We start from the raw sequence: 20452 nt of genomic DNA on the forward strand, positions 1-20452 counted from the left end.
ATAATGGGTTATTTTAAGGGGAAGGGGGAGGGAAGGTTATACAAGGAACCTAGGGGATAAAGGGAAAGAAGGAGCTCACAAGAGAGGTGGGACCATAGGAGAAGGGTATTATTAAGGGAGAAATGGAAAAACGAGGGCACCTTAAATTGGGAAACCATGGTGGAAGGGTTAGACAATGTGAGAGATAAAGAATGCCTAACTAGTTTTAGAAAACCAGAGGGAACCATATTAGGCCAATAACCTACTGACAAATTATACATACAACCAGATCAAAGAATGTAATATATGTCTAGGCAAGGTTTATCTGAGAGCATTTGGTCTTTGCCCACACTCTATCTACTTGGCATATGGTAATTGTGCTGGATAGCTTTAGTGTCAACTTGACACACCTGGGTTGAGGGAGCCTCAATTGGGGAATTTCCTCCATTGGAGTGGCCAGTGACCATGTCTGTAAAGTATTTTCTTTATTTTTAAGTGATGTGGGAGGACCCAGTCCACTGTGGGTGATGTCATCCCTAGGTAAGCAGTCCTGTATTGTATAAGAAAGCAGGCTGAGCTTGCCAGAGGAGCACACCAGTAAGCACTGTTCCTCTATGGCCTGTGCTTCAGCTCCTGTCTCTGGGTTGCTGTCCTGAGTTTCTACCTTGGATTCCTTCTGTGATGAACTGTCACCTGGGATATGGAAGCCAAACAAATCCTTTCATCTCCAAGTTGGTATTGGTCAGAGTATTTTGTCACAGCAATTGAAAGCAAACTATAACCATAATATATACAACCAGACAGCAAAAATGATTTTTAATTACTTTAAATATTTAAATTATTTTTACTGAATTTTTGAAATATTTTTTCTTTTTTGGTCTTTTTGAGACAGAGTCTCCCAGTACAGGGAGACCCTGTCTCAAAAAGATTAAAAAAAAAAAAGTACCAGACTGGTGGAACTAACCTTCTTGGATGTTTAACAGCCATCCTATGAGGCCTATTCTAATTTGGTCAGAGGGACATAAAGGATAGTTTTTGCTCCTTTCTCTCCTAGGTCGACCAAGTCCAGAGGACTATGAGCATTTCTCAAAATGTCCTCTAACTGGTGATCAAGGAGGCCATGGAGACCTCACCAGATGGACCTGAACCAGTGTCAGTCTACAAAGAGGAGGGTCAACACAGAACAAACATTTCCTCCATGCTTCCAAGCGAAGCCAGCCATGGTCAAGCAGGACCTTTGACTTATCTTCATATAGGCGGAACTGGTAAAAGAAAGGTGCCAGGGGCTCCTCCCAAGCCCATGTGACCCCTGAGGAACAGATCCTCAAATGACCTTAAGAGTAAAAATAAATTGGTTAATATGGGCAAATTGTAGGGTCTTAAACACCCAAAAGGAAAGTATAACCAAAGATTAATGGGGTCAATATAATTTTTGAACGTCCATATGTATAGCTAAAGGCTACATAACAAGAAACAAAGCCAGACTGGAGATACCTTCCTTTGAGTTATTGGCCAGGGTGGCCCAAAAGACTCCCAGATAGTAACCCAGCAAAGAACTGGGAAAATGAACAGCAGACCCCAATCTTATCTAAAGGAATATTGACAACTGATTGCTGCTACATGAGGAACAGCTGATCTTCCTAAAACAAGGACCTCTAGATAGGCTGACTAGATTCAGCAGACAGACAAGCACCAGAGAATGGCTGGGGGTGTTGACAACATGGCAGACAGTAACAGGGATGACAGAGTATATGGTCTCCAGTGTGTGGGAGGGGGGAGGCTATGGGAGGGTGCCATTTGGGAAGTGGGTATATAGTTGAATAAGATTGTGTGGGATGTTCTGTATGATATACACACACAAAACCAACAAATTAAAGAAAAGACATATTTGAGGATGAAGCATAAAAATTTACTTCATGTCAAATAGTAGAGGTGATAAACATTACCAGTGAAATCTACCTTGTGACTTTATATCCATAGTCAGGTACTAAGGATCTGAGTGTAACTGACTGTGACTAGTAATAATCAAATACATAGAGATTAAAGACATGTATACAAACATCTAAGTGTTAGTAGCATTAAAAATGTAGGAAACAACATATTTTGAAATGAAATAGATATCTTCTTTAAAGGGTAAAAACTCAATTTTATGTCTTATAGGGTTTATACTGTGTTCAATATTGTATAACTGCATTAATTCAACTGTGAACCTAAAAATTTACAGCCACTTTTGAAGAGATGTATCCTTGCTCTGGAATGTTACTGAACATGTTAAAGCTGTAATGAAATGCTTCTACTAATCATGTGGCTATTAAATAAAAAAATAATAATAAGAGTGTACAGAGTGTAGGTCCTTGGTCAGGACTCCTTTATTAAAATCCACCCAACCAGGCCTCAGGGACTATTACAAAAGACATGGCATAAAGATTGTAAGAGCCAGAGAGGAGGTGAATGTCCATACAGAAATAGAGTCTTGCAGGCTCCTGGGACTCTTCTCATAGGAACTTACAGCAATGACGTCAGCATGCACAAGACCTACACAAATTCAAGCAGACAGAAACGCAGCACAGAACTGTGGAAATGGATATCAGGCCCCAATCTTAGTCAAAGAATTACCCTGATTATTTCTGGGTAAGGAAGAGCTGATCTTCTTAAAGGAAGGGACTCTAGATAGGCTGGCTAGACCTCAGTGGATGAACTTTCACTGAGGGACATCTGGGGACAGTAACTTGACATAACAGGCCTTAAGACAAACGACAGAATGTATGAATTCCACTGGGGGGGCTATGGGATGGTGCCATTGGGGAAGGAGGTCTAAAGATGATTAAGATGTTCTGTATGAAATACACAAAAATTCAATAAAATTTGTAAAAATATGTCTTGTTTTCTTCTCAGGAAGAAAAAATACTACCCCTTTGCTGCCAGTGACAGTTACATAAAAGAATGAAACGCTGATACATTTGCACAGTGTGAAGGTATGTCAACATCATTTTTGTAAAGAATGACATCTTTGTTAGTTCTCATCTGAACAGTGGAATTGCTTATGTACATTCATCTATGTTTTCTTGTTTGAGGCTCCTTGCGTACAAATTCTAAAGATGGCTCTCTAAATTTGTGATTAAGATTTGATAGCCATTTTGTTCACAAGAATAGTAGTTGGAAGAAACAGATTTTTGTTATTGTTAATCAACCACGTTCTGAGATTTTTATCAGACTAAGAACTGACTATAATTGGAACTGAAGAAGTCAGGAATGAAAAATTCGAACACCTTGTTTTGCTTCTTAGAATTGAGATGTGTTCACTTATCATCTTGAATTTATTCCTTCAGGGTATTTAAAAAATATAATTGATAGCATTCATAAGAAAATCAATTTTAAGGCAAATTGTGAGATGCACATTTATAAAATATAAAAAGAACCATTTGGTATAAGTCTAGGTATCCTTTCAGAGTATGCAGTCACAATTTAATAGATGGTGCCCTAGAGGCAGGACTATGGGTTTACATTTGCTATTTACTATTTTGTCATTTGTAGGAAGAAGATTGTATAGGTTACATACCTGCTTGATGTCCAAAATAGTTTCCAGAGCCTAATAATTTGTAAATGAAGAGTTTGATAGCCAGGATGGTGCATGGGATATGTGGGCCATTTCATTGCCTAAGAAATGGTTTAGTCTGATCAATTGTGGACCATTTTCAAACACTCTACAGGAGTCTGAGAATTCCTACTACATGCACACTAGGAATCACCATTTATTCCTCCCCACCCCCCCCCCGGCAAAAGACCAGTTCATGAGGGTAAAGACATTTACTTTTTGAATTTACTTTTGAAATTTTTATTTGAAAAATACATTACACAGCAGAGAACTATCTCCTCCCCCACTGCTCTTTCACAAAGAAACTATGGTAAATGTAACTGAGATATTTGGCTAGGGTAGATCCTGAGAAAAAGAGAGGCCCAGTTAGAAGTTGAATAGACAAAGTCTGCCAAAGAAGGTTCACCTCTCTTTTAACATAAAAGAGCCTTGTAAGTTATCTTAGGAATCAGATAAAACTTGTGCAGAATTTCTGCCATGCACACAAAGACTACTGAAAATTTCAGCATGAACAATTTACACTGACCTGGGCCCCAAGTAGGATAAAAAGGAGATTTCTTTATCAGAAAGATATGTGATTACCTGCTTTTACTAGTCTATGTAAGTACATATTTACATATTAATATTAATATTTTCTTTTTTCAGGCCCTGGGGACTGAACCCAGAGCCTGTGCATGTTAGGCGAGTACTCAGCACTGGGTACCAGCTCCAGCCCCCATGTTAATATTTTCTTAACTGTATTATTTTTCATTATTTTCAGTAACAGCTCATGGTAAAGTGCTCCTTGCTGGTTTTTGCTCTATTTACATGCATCCTTTATTTTTCCAGTATTTTATCACATTCATTGCACAATCTTAGTTCCATGATGCTTAAATATTAGAAATGACTTTACTCTGATCCTGGATTAAATCTGTTGGGTTTCATTTTATTTATAACTCCTGATTCAGACCAGGTTTAGCAAGGTGCAAAGATACATCAATGACTTTGACATACTTGGACATCTAAGGCCTCCAGTGTGTAAACTACGCCTGTTTGTGTCCTTTTGAAGTAGATGTAGAACTAGTTGAACTAACCAGTTACAGAGCTTTACCAGTCACCCTGTCCTCTCTGACATTATTTTCACTTCCAGCCCTAGGAAGTTAATTACTGCTTCCTGAAGCAATGTCTTTGAAGAATACCAAGACATTCAAAGTTTATTCCAAATTTCCTAAAGAATGGAATTTCTGTATAGAGGTCTGAAACTTTTAGAAATGTGAATTTCCTTCTCTTAAGTAGGAATGTTTTGATTCCTTCAAATAATATCCATTTGGATGAAAGGGACAAGTCTTTGGTTTTATGTATTTGCCGACTTCTGATGAAATAGAGTAAAGTAAAAAAGTCCACTTTCACTTCCTTTGAAGACTAGAAACTTTTTAAAATTAATTTCTGCTCACATAAGTAAAAGTGCCTTGGGTTAGGTTTGAAGGCTACAAAGTGTATGTTCATCCTCCTTATGTTCCAGCGTTCTCTCATCTTTAATTCCACATTCTTACTGCAAAGTCTGTCCCTCAGCCCCTTTTCTGAAAGGCAGCTGGAGTGTAAGAGTGAGATACTTAATCCAGATATTGGGTCTCCATTTTTTTTCCAAGAGAATTAGAACTAGAATCATAGATAGTTCTATATTTGAAAAGTGTTCATTCATAAACAGTAAACATTTAAAATACTGTAGACCTTTCCTAACCCTATGTTGGCATTTCTTCATTTTTTTTATAAACATAGGTAGTTGCTCAGGACTCTAATGGCCTCTGAAGTGGCTCAGTGTCACAAACATTGAGGCAGCTGTGGCATAGCTGAGAAAAATGGAAGTTCAAGATAAATCTGAATTTAAATTTCAGTGCCCCCTTTGACTAGTGCAGGATTGGGTATGTTGTTTATTTGTCCTGGCCTTTCTTTTCCCATATGTAAAATAAAGCCATCTTTTAACATTTGCACAGGGTTACTGTGAGGATGGAATGATAAAATAAATGTAAATACATTTTGTGCTTAAAGTCCTCTACAATTATAAAGCAAAACATTTTAATCATACTTCTAAAATTTGCATAATTTAAATAATAAGTTCAGATGTGGTTTGTTCCCATTTAAATTATGTGAATTCAGGACCAGAACATCTAAGAGTAGAGTATAACCACTCTTGAAACACTGTTAGTGATGAGAAGTTAATTAATCATAAGGTATCATGGCTGGATTTACCCTAATCTATTCTGAATATTGCCTGCATCCGAAAACAGCAATTCAACCATTAAACCACAACCGTCAGAGAGAAAGTCCAAATAAATAATTTTAATTATGATACATTACTTATTACAGTAAAAATTGGCATTTTCCCCCTTTAAAAGCAGAAGCACCAGTCTTAGAATACGCAGTATGAATGGTATTTTAAGTGAAATATAATATAATATAATATAATGAGCAGATATTTTAGTATAGGACAGTCTTTCTAAAAGGAAAGTGGTTTCACACATTGAAATCTGTTAGAATAGAAATAATGTCATTCTGAATAATAAAATAACCCCCATGACTTTCAAAATCCACTTCAAATTAAATATGCTATAGTGATGAATAGATATATGAAAAATTAAAAGGGCTTAACTGGTCAAAAATAGAGGGTTTTTCTTTTTAAATACAAATGTAACCCATGTAGAGGGTTTTTTTGTTTTAGTTTGTTTTGTTTTATTTTGTTTTTCCCATATAGTCACAGAGATTCTTTTGAGGGACTAAGGTGAACATTTTATTTAAGAATTAGTTTGTTCATTTGATCATCTCATTTTTATTGAACACCAGCTTTGTGCTAGGCTTTGCAATAGGCATGGGCGATCCAGAGAAGAAAGTCATGGTCCTGCCCTGGAGGAGCTCACAGTCTAGTGGGGAAAACAGGGTGCTATTGAATTTAAAATTATAAAAAATTATCAGACAACTTTATAAATTTCTTTTGTAATCAAATAAATTTTGCTATGAATGGATGGTAAAAAGGGATGATGTCCAGTGTAGAGAAACTCCATCTGCTTCAATATCATGTGACTTCCGCGAAGGCAGTGATGTGGTTCTGGAAAAGAAAGTGGGATTCCAAAGTCAGAGCCCTGTAAAAACTGATTTCATAAAGTATTTAGTGTTTTGACATAGATTCATTAACTCAAGATAGAACTGCAGCCCAGATACTTGTTGCCTAAACTTACTTCTTTCTAGTACATAATATTAGCTAATTACTTTTTTATTCAATATTCTTAACTAACTGAATATATTAAAATGTTATACCTACTATTCAAAATTAACACTCAGGTAGATAAAAACAGAAATGCCATATGCATTAATATTATAGTCTTTGTTAATGGAATTTCAATGCTCTGTGTTGGAGTTTCCAATTAATTGTTCCCTGTGAGACAGATGGTGTAGAATGAAGTGCAAAACTGCTCGGACTCAAACGGCATTTGTTGGTTGACAGAAATCTAAAGACTTCATTTTTGATGCATGAATCCAGACTCCACACTGCAATTTGTGTTTTTTATTTCAATGCAGGGATTCTATACAGCCCCCTCCTCTATTTGTTCTTTTTAATTTATTTTTTTTTAATTCATGGACTAGTAGAAAGAATCCTTATGGAATGGCTAATACTGAAATCAATTCAGGCATGCACTAGGCTGTGCTATGGGTGCTGAAATACTGCAGTAAACAGCTGATAATCTATGACGAATCCTGTCACATTGGGATTGTGTTAAGATAGACCAGAAGAACAGCCTCAACAAATACAGCAACGTTACAAAAGGAAGCTCATCACAGCGCCCATTGAGACTCTTTTACAGTTGTTGTCATATTTGCTCTTCATAATACAATGAAATCATAAACAGAATTTCATGGGATCAATGCATGTCCTAGGTTTTTTTTCAGCGTATATGTAGCTCTTTTCAAGTTCGAGTGTTTGAACTAGTTAAAAGATACTTAAATCTAGTCCTGCTGGTATAGGCCTGTAATCCAAGCCCTGGCCATATAAAGAATTCAAGTTCATCCTGGGGAAATTAGTGAGCCCTTATCTTTAACTACAAAGCCAAATAGGACAGGGTTGTAGCTGAGTGGTGGGAGCACTTGTCTAGCATGTTTAAGGTCCTATATTCGATCCCCAGTACCTCTTAGGCATATTCAATCCATGAACAGAAGAGTATCATTGGCTACAATTTAGAGCATTAGCTTCTAGGTTTAAACGCCCGCTTAATATTAGAGAAAAGCAGTATAAACAGGAACCCGAAATGAAAGCATGGTAATTGCTTCAGTCACTCCTGACAATGCCGTAGAAACTTTAGTTGGCCATTTAAGAGCATGCATGGTGGACCTGGGAAGATAGTTTTAGTGGGTAAAGTGCTTTCTGTGCAAGCATGCGTATCTGAGTTTGGGTCTTCAGCACCCACATAAACAGCCAGGTGTAGCAGTGCATGGCTGTACTCTCAGCACTAGGGAAAGGCATCAGGAAGACACAGGTGGGACTCACTTGTCAGTCAGTCTAGCCAGTTGGTGAGCTCCAGGTTCAGAGAGATCATCTCAATGAAACAAGGTGGACAGCAATAGAAGAAGATACTTGATGTTGACCTCTGGCCTCCACAGGTTTGTGCGTGCATGCGCGCACACACACTCACACACACACACACACAGAGTGAAAATTTTGGGAGAGTCAGAAGCCTATCTCTAAGTTTTCTTGGGTTTTTCTTACAAAAGCACAGGTATGACTTTAGAACAAGAGAGAGTTCTCAGAGTTACATCATGATTTGTGACCGAATAAAATTGTAAGAACTGAAGAAAAAATGCATTACAGATTTATTTTCATCGGCCTTGCAAGGTCATGAAGTAAGCAAACTGAAAAACAAAAACGATTTGATATAGTGTTTCAGTACAAGACTGATATGGGTGTGTGTCTCGATAGGACTCCGAACAAAATCTTGATGGAAAGATACTAAGACAGAAGTTGAAGATGAATCATTCAGTGGCAGCAGACAAGTATGAAAGAAATGATGCAGTGACAAGAGCGAGAGGGGGGAAAGGAGATAAAAGGAAGGGAAGATGGATGGTATTTCCAAAGGTATGTGTTCTTGATGTTGACTCAGATAATGAAGGGACCACAAGTCTCACTAAACTTGCTGAGAATAATCGTACGCGAAAGGCAGTTTCATCACACTGGAAGGCAAGGTTAAATATTGAAAGATCTTAATATAGTGGAGAACCAATCAGAAACAAAATACTGATGAGAAATGCAAAACCGACAGAAGCAAAGGAAGACCACATAACACAGGTGCATGCTGGGAGGAGTGACACAGAAGACACAAGAGGCACGTGGCCATACCTTGATCAGGCAACTTGGATGGGTCAAAAGGGGAAAGGTACGCTAATAATAAACAAACACAACAGGACTGCCCAAAAGGGGGTGTGAGGTTACTGCCTGCTGTGATCTGGATGTGTCTCCCACAAAGTGGCTGTTGAAATTCGTGCTCAATGCAGCAGCTGTGGGAGGTGGGGCTCGGTGAGGCAATTAGACTGTGAAGATGGAGTCCTCAAGCATAGATTGATATCACTGAGAATGGCTTCTTTACAAAACACTAAACTCAGTTCCTCTTCTCTCTCTTCTCACCCCCTCTCTTTCTTTCTCCCTCTTTTCCTACCCTTCTTCCTCTTTCCTTCTTTCTCCCTCTCCCTTGCATCATCATGGGATGATGCTGTTAGAATGCCCTGGCCAGAGGCTAGTACCTTGATCTTGGACTTTGTAACTGTAGGACCATGAGTCAATAAATTTCTATTTACTATAAATTAATGGGTCAGATTTTGCTACAAATGTCTTCGTGAATGACATCCTGAACATACAGCTGTGTGGGTGCTGTCAAGAGCCAGAAAATGCTGTAATTCAGTCTTGTCATTTGAAATCCAGTGCTTCAGGCCGGCAAGATAGCTCAGCTGGTAGGACACTTACCGTCAAGCCTGAAAACCTGAGCTTGATTCCCCACTTCTACCAGGTAGAAGAAGAGATCTGACTTCCACAAGTGCTGGCCTCTACAGGCACACCATGATGTGCCCCCCAAGAAAATAAATTGATTAATTAATTCCTCAAGTGTAATAAATAAATGCAATTAAAATAATAAAATCCAAGGCTTCAGTGGCTACTGTCTTCATTTCATTGTCCACAAATTCCAAATCATGTACGTACCCTTCTTTTTTATCTCATTATCAAGTTAAACTACAAGGGTAAAAGTTTGTTTCCAAATTGATTATGATTTTGGACTGCACTGTTCGGAGAAAACTCCAGGACAGTTAACCCTTTATATCTCACATTATACTCAAAATTTCAGCTCTGTAATGACTTTTCCTATTTGAGAACAATCCCACCTGGGACTCTTCAGTGTAACCTGTGGTTAGCAGAATGAGAAACAGACAACAGTAAAACAGTGAAGTGACAGTGCACAGGAAAGGAAAAATCAGAGGGAGGAACTGGAGAGATGGCTCAGCGGTTAAGAGCACTGGCTGCTCTTGCAGAAGACCCAGGCTAGGTTCCCAGCACCCACATGGCAGCTAACAACCATCTGTAACTTTAGTTCCAGGGTATTCAATGCACTCTTCTGACCTCCACAGGCATTGCATGATATGGGGGCACTTACATACATACAGGCAATATACTCAAACACATAAAAATACTAAATTTAAAAATCAGAGGGAAATTCGATAATGGGTTTCAAGTGCATGACAGGACTGTATGAATAGGACAGGGACCTTCTGTTGATCAGCTTCCCTGTGTGGGAGTTAATTACCTATATCACAAAATGAAAAGGATACATTACTTTTTTAACAAGCCATTAAAAATAGCAGCTTTCTTTTTGCATAAACATGTTATCCCCTAAAGGAATCTTGAAAAGGGACAAGATAATTCTATAACATCAAAAATGCTATGCTGTCATCTGTAAGACTATGGTTCTATAGTATACAGCTTGTATTAGCAGGGAATGCAAAGTGTAATTTGAAATATGTACATGTAATAATTCCTATGTAAGAAGTTATGATACTCTTTCCTCATCAATAATTTTCTCAGCAATATACAAAGACAGACTTGCATTTAATATTTTCACGTCACTTGTCTTTGGGAATAGACTCTGTGACACCCCTCCTCCCCAGCTAGCAGTGACTCACCTATTAATCTGTATCAGTTCTTAATAGCAAACCTTGTTTGCAGGTGATAGGGCAAACAAGCAGAGGCAAACCCAAATCCCATGCATATAAATAAAACAGCAGATAAGTTATCAGCCCACCCCTGGTGCCATTCAGAGTTCCTAAGACAGAAAGACTCAAGTGTGGACAGGACAGAGCTCAAGCTCAAGTAGGTAAAGACTGGAATATGCTGAGCATCCATTAGCAAGTGTTCTCTCAAATCCACAGCAAACCAGTGTGCAAAATATCGAGGCTAGTTCTTGAGCGCAGGTGTACCCTAGGAAGACAGTCACTGTGTGTCTTAAAGTGTTTTACTGGCTTCCTTAAACCAGGTGTGTGACAGTTTTATTTGCAAATTAATTGGAATAAAGTGATAAAAGTAGTTTCAGAGTTTGAAATTTAGAAAAATTAAGTTTATAACCTGTCCAATTTTAATAACCAAATTTCTATGTAAAAACCTCCATTTTACTATGTTTTCTATATTAATAGAAATTATACTGGGTAATAGAAATCTTAATAGAAAGTATAGTGGGTAAGATTGTCATGTGAGACAAACCTCATTTATTTATGATGCAAAATTTGAGGATGGCTTGTCATTTGATAAGACCTGCCACTTACCAATTCCTTTTTAAAAAATAATGAAAATGCAAAAGAACACTCTGGAAAAGTATTCAAAATTGAAAGACTTCAGAAAACAAAGTATTAGAACAAATAATTTAGGCTAACTTATTAAGGAATGGTAAATTTCCATTGAGAGAAAAAGTAAATATACTTGAAAAGTAATGCCAATAATAACAGCCAAGAAGCTCAGCTGTGGTTTTTATATTCTCCTTGGTTCTGATGGAAACCTGCACAGAAGGACACAGCACTCTGGATTTGCTTTAACTTTCCACTCCAACTCCAACACCAGTGCGCTCAAGCGCACATACGTTTATTGCCTTAATTGGAGGTGTTCACAGTGGCTTATTCCCATCATCCAGCTGAAGAGTCTGGCAAGGCAGTCTTTAAAGGACCTCCCCTGTGAACTTTCTTCTTGATCATCCTCAATACGTTGGTTTTGGGAAACCTATAAAAGTTGTTTCACATTTCTTTATTCAGTATATTAGTGACTGATTTAAAGTTCTATGTTATTACATTGTTGGACCATGTGCTGAGTTTAAATATGGTTTCATTTCCATTTCTGGATGACTGAATACAAAAAGATTTTGTGTCTTAATGAGAAAGTGTCAACAATCAGGTTAATTTTTTTTAATGGAATCCATGCTTGTAATGCATCTAATTCACTGACATGCCTTCTGCCCTCTTGGTATGGAAGCTGAGTGGCACAGTGGACTTTTTCAGTCAGGGAGCTTGAATGAAGTGTTTGAATGTGGGTTTCATCACAATGGACAATTCTCAAGTAATTTAACCTTTCAAAGAAGCAGCTTTCTCATCTAACGAATACTTATTTGAATGAATTTTTATTAATATTTAATGAGATCGTATGCATTATCTTTCTTGTCCCCATGCCAACATATCTACCACTTATTTGTGGTTTATAAAATTCATAGGAACCAGCTAGAAAGCAAACGTTTCAAGAAGTAAAAGTAAATGAAAGAAACAGGATTAAAAAACTGATCAGTCAGAAGTTTATAAATAAAATTCACCACTCATTTTTTTGTCTATAAAACCTGCAATTCTGTAACTGTACAATTATAATATCCAAACCAGTCTTAAAATTCAAATTACAAATTCATCTGGTGGTCAAAACCTAACCCAATGACACAGATGACTTATCTTCTGGGTTCTGCTATATAAATACCCACCTTTGATTACAAAGTGACGCTCTACTCCAGAGTGCTTATGCAACAGAATACATGCCATTTTAAAATAAGAAATATTTCACATCATGAGAAACATCTGGCACAAAGGATTCTGGGTAAGGAATCACGGACCTATAATTAAATCAGTCTGAGATTCCCCTGTGATACTGGGGCAGCTACATTTCCGGGGGAAGTTAGATGGATGTCATAATGAGAAACACTGCTGCTCTCCATTTTTCTATTTGCTTCCTAACTTCATTCATTGTGTCCTTGAAGAAATGGAGACTGGGCTGAGGAAGACAGAAAGGAAAAATCCTAAGGTGGCAGCCCATTCACACCTGTAATGCGACATTTGGGAGTTGGAGGCAGAAGCAAACGGAATCAAAACCCAGACAGGCTCAAGGCCAGCTTGTGTTATACAAGACCCTTTATGAACAAACAAAAGTCAGAACACAATAAGCAACAATCAAAAAGCGCCCTAAGGGAAAATGTGCTCAGCGACGCCCACTAATTCTTCATGTGATGTTTTTCATAATATTGTCATAATAATTTGTGAAATTAGTGAGATCATGTTAGTAAAGAAATTATGTTAAATCGATTGAAGAAATTATTAGAGAAATTCAGATTTGAGGCTGTGGAATTCGTTGTAAACCTCACAGTACGCAATTTGTTATTTAAATGAGCTAGAGATGAGGGAAATAAAAGCCAAAACACAAGCTTCCTTGGACAGGATGACTCTTGGATCACTTTTATTTCTACAGTGGCTCAGTTCCAGGGCAGAATTTTATATTAATTTAGACTTTTTTTCTCATTCAGCAATTTCCTTTCTGTATGATTAAGAGAAAAGAACCCAAAGTTACTTTCTGAGAATTATTTTTCCCTAAAGGAAAAGGAATCTCTAGGTGGCTTTCTTTGACACATTGAGCCAAAGACAGGTCTAGGTTCTCCTGGTGCATTAGCTACAGAGCTCAAGAAGTATCTTCAAGTTCTGAGAAGTCAGAGAAGCTGTAGGCTTACCACTCCAGAGGCATGCATTATCCCTGGCTTCACACTGGAGCTTGAGAAAATGAAAGTGTATCCCCAGGGACTTGAATTTAATTGGTCTGAGGCCTTCCTTGGCCACTAGAACGCCGAAAGGCTGTCTGGTTGATTCTAGCATAGAGCAAATGCTGTAGGAAGTCACTGTATTACAAACTCTGCTGGTATACCTGGATCCAGGACAAGTTCTGGCTTCATATCCAACTCACCAGAGATGTCTGATGTATATAGTGTGGATCCCCAGACCTAAGTCAGTGCCTACTGGATTGGAATCCCTGGGCATGCAGCCCAGAAATTTGCCATTTTTGCAAGTGCTATAAACAATTTATTCCCTTTACACCCACCTGAATTCCACTGCCTGAAGGTATAGAGAAACAATTGATTGGAAAGCAAGCATCATCAGTCATACAAAATCAGTTCTTTCTTTCAAAGGCTTTACTTTCATTGATAAAGGAGTACTGCCTTCAAAACACAGTATTCTCACTGATTACAAAACTTCCTGTTCAGAACACTTGGGACCACATAACTTCATAGGCCTGAGAGCTTTGTAGCACCTAAAGGTGAGGGTTGAGTCAGGCTTCTGTTTCACGCTAACTCAATGTTTTCCAAATATGTTAGCAAGAAACACCATGTATGTCTGTGAGTGCTAATGTGTTTATGGCCTTTGGTGGATGTAGGCATCCAAATACTTTGTTGTAAGTTTCTTATCTTCACTAACTCATGACTTTTCTATCACACTTTTAAAAAATTATTTATTTAATAACCACACAATCAGAAGAAGCATTTCATTACAACAGCATTGACGTATTCAATAACAATTTCCAGAGCTAAGATGCAACTCCTTCAAAATTGGCTGTAAATTTTTAGGTTTACACTTGAATTAATACAGCTATACAATATTGTACTCAGTATAAACCCTATAAGACATAAAATTAAATGAGGTTTTAAACTTTTATCACACATTTTAAAAGTCCATAACCTCAGCTATGTTCTCAAGAATCAATCATATTAAGAGCATAAACTCCCAATTTTCCTTTGTTGTACGGCTTACACTACAAAGTTTCTTTGACCATAAGACATTTTCTGATTCCTAATGTCTGCATCCAGTCCAGTCGGCATTAGTCCTTAGGGTTTCTTTCTTTTCCTCTTATCTGGAGGCCATGGTTGATGACTGAACATGCCTGTGATGGTTTGAATGAGAATGTCCCCTATAGGCTCCTAGTATGTGGCCATTTTGTCCCCAGTTGGTGGTACTGTTTTGGGAGGTTTTAGGAGTTGTGACCCCGGTAGAAGAAGCGCATGGGGGCAGGCTTTGAGAGCTCTTGAGCCTTGTCAGATTTCCAGTTTCTCTCTGCTTCCTGTGCCTACTTGAAGATGTGATCTTTTGGCTTTCTGCTCTGCCCACCTTTGCCACCATGTCTCCCCTGTCATTATGAACTTCCTCTGGAACTGTAAGCCAAATAAACTCTTCCTTCACAGCAAAAGAAAAGCAACTAATACAAGCCCATAAGAGCACTCCCAAGCTTCTTACCCCCGTACTCTTACTTTGCCACTTGGCAAATGATCCCTGCAATCTCTGGTGATGCCACTAAGTGAAGATGGGTTTCCCCTTCATGTGCTTTCTATCATAGCCATCATAGTCTTCTGTTCCTCCTTATAAAACTGTCTCTCTCATCATAATTTTGGAAGCACATGGGGCCTATGAAATGTTTCATGGGTCTTCTTACTTCTTACTTACTTATTCATATTTTATTATAAGATTGATCATAAATAATATTCTGATATGTATGACTGAGGATAAGAAGGGCAATTTATCTATGTTTTTTCATGTTTATTTTATATCAACTTAACCTACATAACAGGAATCTTAATTGCTTCATTCCTATTTATCCTTTCAAAATTTTTTATATTTGCTAAATAATCACACAGTGATCCCAACAAAGAATCAGAAGATGTAGAGAAAGGACCAGGTGCGTAATCAATTCCCTTATAATCAGCAGCTCATTAAAACTCAGTTAGAGCTTTCATGCTTTCAAAGAAATGCACTAGTCAGTAAAAATCCAGATGAATTACATCAAGATACATTTCAGAACCATTCAAACCTAGAGGACTGTTGGGCATAACAATTCAAAAAATGCTATACAAAGGCAAACCTATGTTTACTGTATAGCCCATGTACCACAGAAATTTCACTTCTAGGTGTGTTTGTAATTTATGAATAAAAGAAAGTTCATTCATGCAAATCCTGTAAATGAGTATTTCTATCAGCTGCATTCATAATTTCTCTCGAATGTCCTCTAGTTGGCTAAAGAGAAGAGGGGCTGTCACAAGACAGAACAGTTCTCAAGGGTACAAAGGAAGAGAGGAGAGCTTACTGACACAACAGAGAAGCGAGACTGAAAAGTCTGCATATGGTGTCAGCCCATTTCTACGACACCCTGGGAAAAGCAAAAGTGTAGGAGCAAAATGTTGATCAATGGTTGTCAGGGGTGGGTGTTGGAGGGTGGCTGACTATAACAGGAAAGCAAGAATTTTGAGTTGATAGCAATTTCTATAGCTTGATACTGATGATAATCACGTGATAACATATTTTTGTCAGAACTCATAAAATTGTATGCTTTTAAAAAAGATTTTGGGAGCTAGAGTGATACCTCAGTCAGCAAATACTTGCTATACAAGATTGAGAACTGAGTCTCATTACAGAACTCACCCTTAAAAAGCCAGGCATGGTGGCAAGTACTTGTAAACCCATTGCTGGGAAAGTAGAGAAAGATTGATGTCTAGGGCTCACTGGCTAGCCAGTCGAACTTACTCAGTGAGTTCCAGGCCAGTGAGAGACCCTGCCTCCAAAACAATGTAGATAGCCTAAGAAGATACCCAAGGCTGACCTCAGGCCCCTATATGCACATGTGCATATATGCATACACATATCCATACATGTGCACATGCACACAAACGTACGCAAGTGGTACACACACAAAAAGATGAAAAGGAATTTTACAGGATATAATGCATGCCTTACTATACCTAAATTTAAAAATGATTGGGACTAATAATCATGAATTGTCTAAAGACTCAGTAGTATCTAGAAGTTGGTGTGTCAGAAATTGAATCATTTTTTCAGTATCTGGTTGTTTCAATCACAAAAGAAAAGTATAAAATAAAATTATTGGAAAATATTCCAACAACATATATTTGTTAGAAAGGAGATATTTCTTCTTGTGTTGGCCTATTAGGTTGATGAAGAGTGTGAAGACTGTATTATTCATTGCCTGAGATGACTTGAGTATATAAATTAAACCAAAAGCATTCATTTCCTGTTCAGTATTACCATTCCTATGCACTTGGGCTCAATGCTTTCATAAGGACATGCATTCTATGAATGCTTGTCTTCATGTTGTTTCTAACTTTGGAAGATTAGAAGACTCTTTTATGCCTAACAAAGATGGATCTTACATAATTTATGTAGATTATAATTTTTCATGTGTTTATATTATTGTTCCACATGGTGATTAGGAATTTGAGCTCTGAAGAGATATATAGAACGTATTTCCATGAAAATGAAAAATATATTTTTGTACTGTGGTCAGTTTTGTGACGTTGGACATATTGCTTACTCCTCAATTTCTTAATCTATAAAATGGAGATAAGATATAATCCAATGTTTTCTATAGAAATTAAAATGACATTTTATGTGTGATGTTCTCTAACACCTGACACCTATATCACTAACAGAAGCTTAGCTTTTACTGTTACGCCCATCATGATTATTTTATTTATTGATTTATAACTATATTCGAGATACATTATATGAGGAAAATAATGACCGAAGAGATCATTCAGGGAAATCCTATGTGTACAGAAACCTGTTCACAATAATCACAATGTCTTTTTTTTTTTTTTTTTTTTTTGAGACAGGGTCTTACTATGTAGCACAGACTGGACTCAAACTCACGACGCAGCCCAGGTTTGCCAGGAACTTGTGATTTTCTTGCCTCGGCTTTCAGAATCCTGAGGTTACAGTAGTGTCGTGCCACACCTGGCTTTCTCACAGGGTCTTAAAAATCCGCTTTAAGAAAACGTTCCAAGGGATTGGGGAGATGGCTCAGTTGGTAATATGTTTGCCATCCAAGGATGATGACCTCAGTTTGAATTCTAAATGTAAAAATGTAAAAATGTAAAATGTGGGCCCAGTGGAAATGTCCATGACCTCAGTGCTATGGGGATGGAGATAGGCTCCTTGGCCAGCCAGGATTGATGAGCCTCAAGTTCAGCGAGAGACCCTGTCTAAAAACATAAGGTAAAGAGCAATAGAAGAAAACAGACAGGCATCTCTGACTTATACATGCAAATACACCCATGTGGGTACACATTTGCACACCCATATAGATACATGCACCATAAACACACACACAGAGACAGACAATGCTTCAAGCTATTACTATGATGGGATATGAGTACTTCCCACTCAGGTTTTTGTTTTGTTTATCTGCATCTTTCTCTCTCCCTCTCTCTTCCTTCCCTCAGTCCCTGTCTCTTTTATGCACCCCTCTCCTCCTTCCTCTTCTTTCTCTCTCCTTGGGGATCCAACCCAAGGCCTTGAACAAGCTAGACAATCTACAACTAAGCTGCAACCACACTCCTGAATTTTCAAATTTTTTAACAGTATACAACTGTTCCCTTCCTCTTTTTGGTTGCTTCTTTTCCCCAAACAACAAATTAAAAATAAAGTGTTGGCTTCATAACAAGGTGGATTTAGTTTACTGTTTATTTTCCTAATTTTAGTCAAAAACGTATTTTCCTCGCAGAAAGGTTCCATAGCACTGTGGAGCTCCCGTTGATTTGTAGGCCTCTGTAGTGGTTCTTAGGTTCTCTGCACTAAGGAAACAAACCTGAAAGGGATGGGCAGCTGTGAACAGGCCCCTGTGTACAATCAAACCTGTATTCTAGAGATGATTTTTCATCAATTATTGCTAGTAATCTAATACACTTTTGATGACTGAATGAATGAATCACATAATTTTACCGTTCATTTGTCAACTATGTATGTTCACACAGATGAGGTGAGAATGCCTTTGATTTCTACGCAGAACTACTTCCCTGAAAGATGCTATTATAAAACTCCTGCTAAATAACTGGAGAAACATCTGCCTCTTATTCCTCTCATACTATATTATGATTCATACATAGTATGGAAAAATAAATACTGAATACACAGGTGTATAAATAAAAAAAGCAACATATGGCAAAGCTGTAAACAGTATCCTACTATAGTTAACCTAAAAATGTTAATGCCTGCTGCAATTTTTATGTTTCCACTTTAAAATTGCTTTTAAAGATTTTTAATATTTATTTATTATAATTTTTGTTTTGAGACAGGATCTCTTCATTAGCCCAGCTGACCTGGATCGTGATGGATAGATAAGGCTGGCCTCAGCCTCATAGAGATCTGCCTGCTTCTGCCTCCTGAGTGATGGGATTAAAAGAGTGTGCCACTATGTCTACCTTTAACATTTATTTTTATATTATGTGTATGAGTGCATGCATGTGCATCACATGCATTCCATGCCTGTGGTGGCCAGAAGAGGGCATTAGATGGCCTTCAATTGTAATTAAACATAGTAATTTCCATATGTAATAGCACATACTCATTATGACATTTAGCAAACTTTGGAATTGTCCACTACTCCTCAGACTTTTTCATTCAGCTGATAATTGGGTTAATCAAAGTGTTCTTTTACATGATAAGTTCCATTGGTTAGACCAGATTGGTGAAAAGTCAGAAGGCATTAAATTCCCTTCAGTTGTTTTATAAGCAAAATTAAATACATGAGAACACATGTAAATGTTGATATATTTCAATTATTTTTCATACATATTCAAACTTGGATTAAGTGCCTAAATATGAACATATTTAGTTCCACTAACTCTTGCAATGTCAAATCACTAATAAAGCTGTCTTGACATGGTCCTATATCACATTTCATACATTTCAGCAGCTCTGTTAAACAGATTTGTTCTATAGAAAAGCAATTGAATCTTAGATGATGGGTTACTCATGCAACACTTCCCGAAACTTCAAAGGAATTTATCAGAGACAGCATAGCAATGTGTAAGGATATTTGTCTTGGCAAGAAGACTACACAGTTGTCTTGCTATTGATAAGACCCTAGTATCTGCAATGGGTTACTCTGAAATATTTTCTGTCATGTGTAGTAGTTTACATAAACATTTAAATATATGACATACTTCTAAGAGTATTCTAGTCTGAAAAAAAAAGTATAAATCCCATGTTTCAGGAAGTAACTTGAGGGAGCAAATGTGGTCTATGAATTCCAATGACTCCTTTGCAGGGAAAACCGTGTTGTATCAATTTCTCAGATAAGGAGAGGAGGAGTCATTTGTCAGCTCTACCTGGTTAATCTGTAGAAGAACTAGACTTCAAACCCAGTGTTTCCGGCTGCTGGGAGCTAGCCCTTTCCACGCATACCCCCGTTCTGACTAAATTTCAGCTCACTCTTCACCTTGACTGCTGAAGTCCTATTATCTGCCATCGAGTAGATGGAATAATCAATGCACAGGCTTTCCTGGTCATTGTGAGTTCTCTTAGAATTTTCCTATCCGTATAATTTGCCTCTACAATTGCCATGGGGATTAAACATGGTCATTTCCATCTGTAATAGCACATACTCATTCTGACATTTAGCAACTTTTGGAATTGTCGCTACTGCTCAGACCTTTTCATTCAGCTGATACTTAGGTTAATCGAGGTGCGCTTTTACATGACAAGTTAAACTGGTTGGCCCAGGATGGTGATAAGTCCCTTACT

The 20452-nt window shown here is 37.7% G+C and overlaps 1 protein-coding gene across 2 annotated transcripts in view; it reads right to left on the reverse strand.

The window, feature by feature from the left end:
- Positions 1–3858: 3858 nt before the first annotated feature.
- The window catches only part of Plppr5 (phospholipid phosphatase related 5), a 130891-nt gene continuing 114297 nt past the window's right edge, over positions 3859–20452 (reverse strand). For both annotated transcript variants that reach the window (XM_008833686.3, XM_008833687.3), the window contains exon 6: positions 3859–6656. In XM_008833686.3, the coding sequence (XP_008831908.1) occupies positions 6624–6656 (33 nt within the window). In that variant the 3' untranslated portion in view covers positions 3859–6623. The remainder of the gene's footprint in view (positions 6657–20452) is intronic.

Source organism: Nannospalax galili, unplaced genomic scaffold (genome assembly GCF_000622305.1).
Source record: "Nannospalax galili isolate Female #2095 unplaced genomic scaffold, S.galili_v1.0 scaffold255, whole genome shotgun sequence".
Taxonomy (NCBI): domain Eukaryota; kingdom Metazoa; phylum Chordata; class Mammalia; order Rodentia; family Spalacidae; genus Nannospalax; species Nannospalax galili.